General features: G+C 56.8%; 1 protein-coding gene across 4 annotated transcripts in view; it reads right to left on the minus strand.

Annotated features, from left to right (window-relative positions):
• Window positions 1–646: 646 nt before the first annotated feature.
• LRRN2 (leucine rich repeat neuronal 2) overlaps window positions 647–4,766 on the minus strand; it is a 71,270-nt gene continuing 67,150 nt past the window's right edge. For all 4 annotated transcript variants that reach the window (XM_035281399.3, XM_078356975.1, XM_078356974.1 and 1 more), the window contains one exon: window positions 647–3,692. In XM_035281399.3, the coding sequence (XP_035137290.2) occupies window positions 1,325–3,466 (2,142 nt within the window). In that variant the 5' untranslated portion in view covers window positions 3,467–3,692 and the 3' untranslated portion in view covers window positions 647–1,324. The remainder of the gene's footprint in view (window positions 3,693–4,766) is intronic.

Consider the following 4,766-nt stretch of genomic DNA (forward strand, 5'->3'; position numbering starts at 1 on the left):
CAGATGTTCCTCTTCACATGGAGTCCTAAGAACTCAATCAGTTTCAAAAGAAAAAAAAAAACTACAAAAGCAAACCATGCTCATTGCAAATTATACTGAAATGGAACAGAAAGATAAAATGCAGTCACTTCCTTATCCCATAGCCCTCCCCTCCCTAAATCCTCTATCACCCCACGCTCCGCTCCTGCCCCAGTGAGCCAAAGTTCTTGCTGTCTTGATGATTTGCAATTCTCTGCATGACTCTGCCTCTTGGGTTTGTTTAATTAGAAATAGGCTGGGAAGTGCTTCCTATGCTCTGGCATGTTAATTGCTTATCAGAGGAGGAGAAGGGGTGACAGCATTTGGTGATGGAAATTTCCGCTCTCTCCATCTTGGGGTATGTCTCGATGGTTCTCTCCCACCCTCTCCTTGCCTCCTTCCCTTCCTCACTCTGTTCATTATCATAGCCACAGAGACTCTTGGGGGCCAGGAGTAGGCCCCGGAGCCAGAATTCAAACTGAAAAGGGAAAACTGTCCTCTCTTTCACCCTGTCCCTTTTCTTATCCCTCTTCTCATATCCCAGGTGGACCCCACGCCCATCACCCTCCAGGCTCCGAGGAGATTCCAGAGCAGAGCTCCTTAACTACACTCAATACTCAGAGGATTATTTTCCTTTCATTCCTTTCCCCCATATTGTTGTTATTATTTATTTTTATTTTTTACAAAACAGGAGAAAAGAGTGAATCGGGTTGGGGGAGGTGACACATTTCTCCACAAAGGTACAAAATTGCCTATAGAAAGTCAGCTGTGGAATGCCAAGCCCAGGCTGCTGAGATGAGGCGTTTCTGGGTGTCACTCTCCCAGACGTCCTTCGGATCTGGCTGGGGTCACTCCCATGTTGAGGGCTGCCCCCCGAGGTGAGATGGAGAGGCCTCCTTCAGCCCTTGCCCAGGGAGCACAAGAGCAAGCGACTGAGACTGTACAGAGAAAGAGAAGAGGAAGGGGTGCAGCCCGGGGAAACAGGCAGGGGACAGCCAAGCCAGGCCCAGGAGCCTCTGGGTCAGGAGGAAATGGGGAGGTGGGAGGCTCTAGCCAGAGTCCCTCCTGTTCCTTGGAGATGTTCCTCAGAATGGCAGCAGAGGTGGCCCTGGAAGGTAAGGGCAACTTTTTGGAGGCCACAGAAGCACCCCCAGGGCCACAAAGCCCCATCTGTCTTGGCCCAGCTGCCAGGCCTCAAGCACGTGGGTCCATGTCCCCTTCCTGGCAGGGCATCTGGCCCAGCCTGCTTCCCTTTTGGTAAAAAGTAGTCCTAGTGATTTCCTTACTGCTGAGAACAGGCCCAGCTTCAAGAATTTTGAGACAGTGGTGGCGATAGTGTCTCCCCTACTGAGGATCTGGACAGCTTCCTCCCTGGATTCCAGGGCAGGACGAGGGGAGCAGACACAACCCGGACAGAAGGGGCACTCCAGCCCCAGAAAGCCCAGGCTGGAGGGAGAGGCCGCCGCCCACCCACCCCCTGCCTGGGTTGGCCTGTGCCAAGGTGGGCCGCTAGCCCAGCTGCCAGGAGGAGGACAGCAAGAGCCAGGATGGCGATGAGCCCAGGTCGGTCCCCTAAGGCTCTATGGCAAGAAGTGGCCTCTTTGGTCCTGGCCCATACACAAGCCAACTGGGTGTGGGCATCAGCAAAGGCCACTTGCAGGCAGGCCCAATACTCCGTGGCCTGAAGGAGGCGGGTAATGTTGTAGCTGTGGGTGCCCCGAGGCAGGCGGGCCAGAGCCGTGGCCCCCTGACCCCGGAGGGAGGAGGCACTAGACCAGGTGAGGTTGGTGGACACTGTGTTGGGTGGGGGGACCCAAGATAGCAGGATGTGATAGGGGTGGGTCTCCTGCACCCGGAGCTCCAGCCCCCGTCCTTCGTCCCTGCCTGGCTGTAGGAGAGCACGGCCCACAACCACACTAACCGTCTTAGTGTCAGCCCCCACCAGGTTCTGGGCCACACAGGTGTACAGCCCTGCCTCTTCCACTGTCACCCTCCGCAGCTCCAGGGTCCCCTCGGGGTATACCCGGTACCTCCTGCCTGCATGGGCAGGTGTCAGTCGAAGCCCCGCTGGAGTGACCCAGTAGATCTCGGGTTCGGGTTCGGCCAGTGCCCGGCAATGCAGCACCATGCTCTCTCCACTGGCCACCTGGAGGCTGGGGGGAAAGCTGCGGGGGGAGATGAGGGGCAAACAGTGGTCCGTCATCTCCCGGAAGGGCACCTCGCGGACTGGGCGGCGCTGGAGGTCCGGAGGCTCCGCGCACAGGGTGGACTGCGGCTCAATGAAGCGGACACGGGTGCCTGTGGCATTGGCCCAGCGGATGACACAGTCACAGCGGATGGGGTTGCCGTGGAGACCTACCTCCTGCAGGTTGGGCAGGGACTCCACCGTCTGCTGGTGCAAGGCACTGAGAGCATTGTTGTTGAGCATGAGGGTCTCCATCTGGGGCAGGTGATGGAAGGCGCGGGGGTGGATGAAGGACAGCCGTGGGTTGTTGGTGATGTCCAGCTTGGTCAGCTCGGGGAGGTTCACCAGGGCGAACTTGTCAATGGAGACCAGCTCCTCCATGTTGTTCAGCCCCAGCTCCTTGAGGTGCAGCATGTTGGCAAAGTCCCCCGGCCCGACCCGCTGGAGCGGGTTCTTGTTCAGGTCTAGGAACTTGAGCCCGGGCACTTGTTCCAGTGCCTGCCTGGGCACTCGAGCCAGCTGGTTGTCGTAGAAGGAGAGGCTCTCCAGGCTCTGCAGCCCCTCCAGGGCATAGTCGGAGATCTCCCGCAGGTTCATGCCTGCTAGCACCAGGCTGCGCAGGTTGGCCAGGGGCCGGAAGTTCATATCCAGGATGGCATCTACCTTGTTGCCGCCAATCATGAGTATCTCCAAATTGGGCAGCATTTCGAACCAGCGGCTGTCAATGGCCCTCAGCAGGTTGGAATTGAGGTGTAGCCGTAGCAAGTTGCTGAGGCCCGCAAAGGCCCTGGGGGCAATTCGGTAGAGCTGGTTGTGGTTGAGATACAGTTCCTGTAGGCTGGCCAGCCCTGCAAAGCTGTGGTCCTCCAGCCGGGTCAGCTGGTTCTCCTCCAGGTGCAGGCTCAGCAGCTGGGGCAGGGCATGGAAATCACAGTCTCGGGCATCTGAAAAGCTGTTCTGGGACAGGTCCAGCTCCGTGAGATTGGCCAGGTAGCCCAGCTCACTCTGGTCCACACGGGCAATGCTGTTGCTCTGCAGGAGCAGGGTCTGCGTGCCCACGGGGAGCGCAGGGGGCACTGCTGTCAGGAATAGGTCATTGCAGTCCACAGTGGTGGCCTCGCGATAGGATGAGCGGGGCGTATACCAGGGCCGGATCTGGCAGGCACACTGAGGTGGGCAGGGCACATGCCAGGGTACCACGGGCACAGCGGCAGTGGCACCAGCCACCCAAGCTAGCAAGAGGGGGGCCACGAGGAGCCTCATGGTAGAGCTGCAGGGCAGGGGACCATTCACAAGAAGAGTCTGGAGTCCTGCTCTTCGTGTTTTGCAGGGTGAGGGTCAGCAACCCTGCCAGGGCCCAAGAAACCACCCTCCTAGGGCAGTCATTCTACACAGGGCATCACTTCTCGCCCTCCTGGATACAGCTCCTCCTCCTCGTCCACTGGGGCAGGGCCTGCTCACTCATTGCCAGGCCCCATCGGGGGCAGCCCTGGAAGAAGAGGATGCAGAGTTAAGGAGGTTGCAGAGAAATAGTATCTACCCCACTCCTGTGTTTGTTTGCTTGCTTGCTTGTTTGAGACACAGTCTCACTCTGTCGCTCAGGCTGGAATACAATGGTGCAATCTCAGCTCACTGCATCCTCCACCTCCCGGGTTCAAGCAATTCTCCTGCTTCAGCCTCCTGAGTAGCTGTGATTACAGGTATGTGCCACCACCCCCAGCTAATTTTTGTATTTTTAGTAGAGATGGGATTTCTCCATGTTGGCCAGGCTGTTCTTGAAGTCCTGACCTCAAGGGATCTGCCCACCTTGGTCTCTCAAAGCACTGAGATTACAGGCATGAGCCACCGTGCCCAGCCCCTCCCATGTTTTTGACTCAACAAGCCAAAGGAGCTTCACAGGTCATGGCCAGGCCTGTCCTTAAGGCTTTAGTGTCGGTTTCTAAGATCTGCTCACAGAGTGAGTGTCTGTGAGTCTTCAGTGAAGAAGAGGAAGGTGTGTGTGTATGGGTGTGTGTGTGTGTTTTGGGAGGGAAGGAGAGTGGATGGGTTGAAATTATTGTCATCTTTGGAGTCCTTCAGAGCCTAGAGAGATGTGAGGTAGGTTCTCTAACTTTTCTTACCTCTTTCCTCCCAACCTGCTTGGCTCACTGGGTAAATGAAAGATAAAATGAGTTTCCAGAACTTCCTCTGGCAGTGTACGTGGGAGGTGGGTGAGGGTTGGTGGAATAAGTACAGCTTCTAAAATCTGGGATGGGCTCCCCAGGACTCTAGAGGTGAAAGGCAGCAGGTCTGGTCCACATACAGGCAGGCTGGGGAAGCAGGTGTTCTGCTGCCTAGGCTCTTCTGGGTGGGGGTATTGCTTTGGTGTTTGCCAACTTCCCCATCATGGAGGCAGGAGTTCTCCTTTCCCAACAGCCTGGCAGAGTTGCCCAGGATGAGGTAGTAGAGTTAAGAAGCCTGGGTCTGAGCTCCTCAGCTGTGCAGGTAAGACCTTCTATGACCTGGCTCGGCCCCTTCACCTGGCTTCTCTTGTCACCACCCCATTTACCCGTTCCACACAAAC

The sequence above is a fragment of the Callithrix jacchus genome, chromosome 19 (assembly GCF_049354715.1).
Source record: "Callithrix jacchus isolate 240 chromosome 19, calJac240_pri, whole genome shotgun sequence".
NCBI classification, from domain to species: domain Eukaryota; kingdom Metazoa; phylum Chordata; class Mammalia; order Primates; family Cebidae; genus Callithrix; species Callithrix jacchus.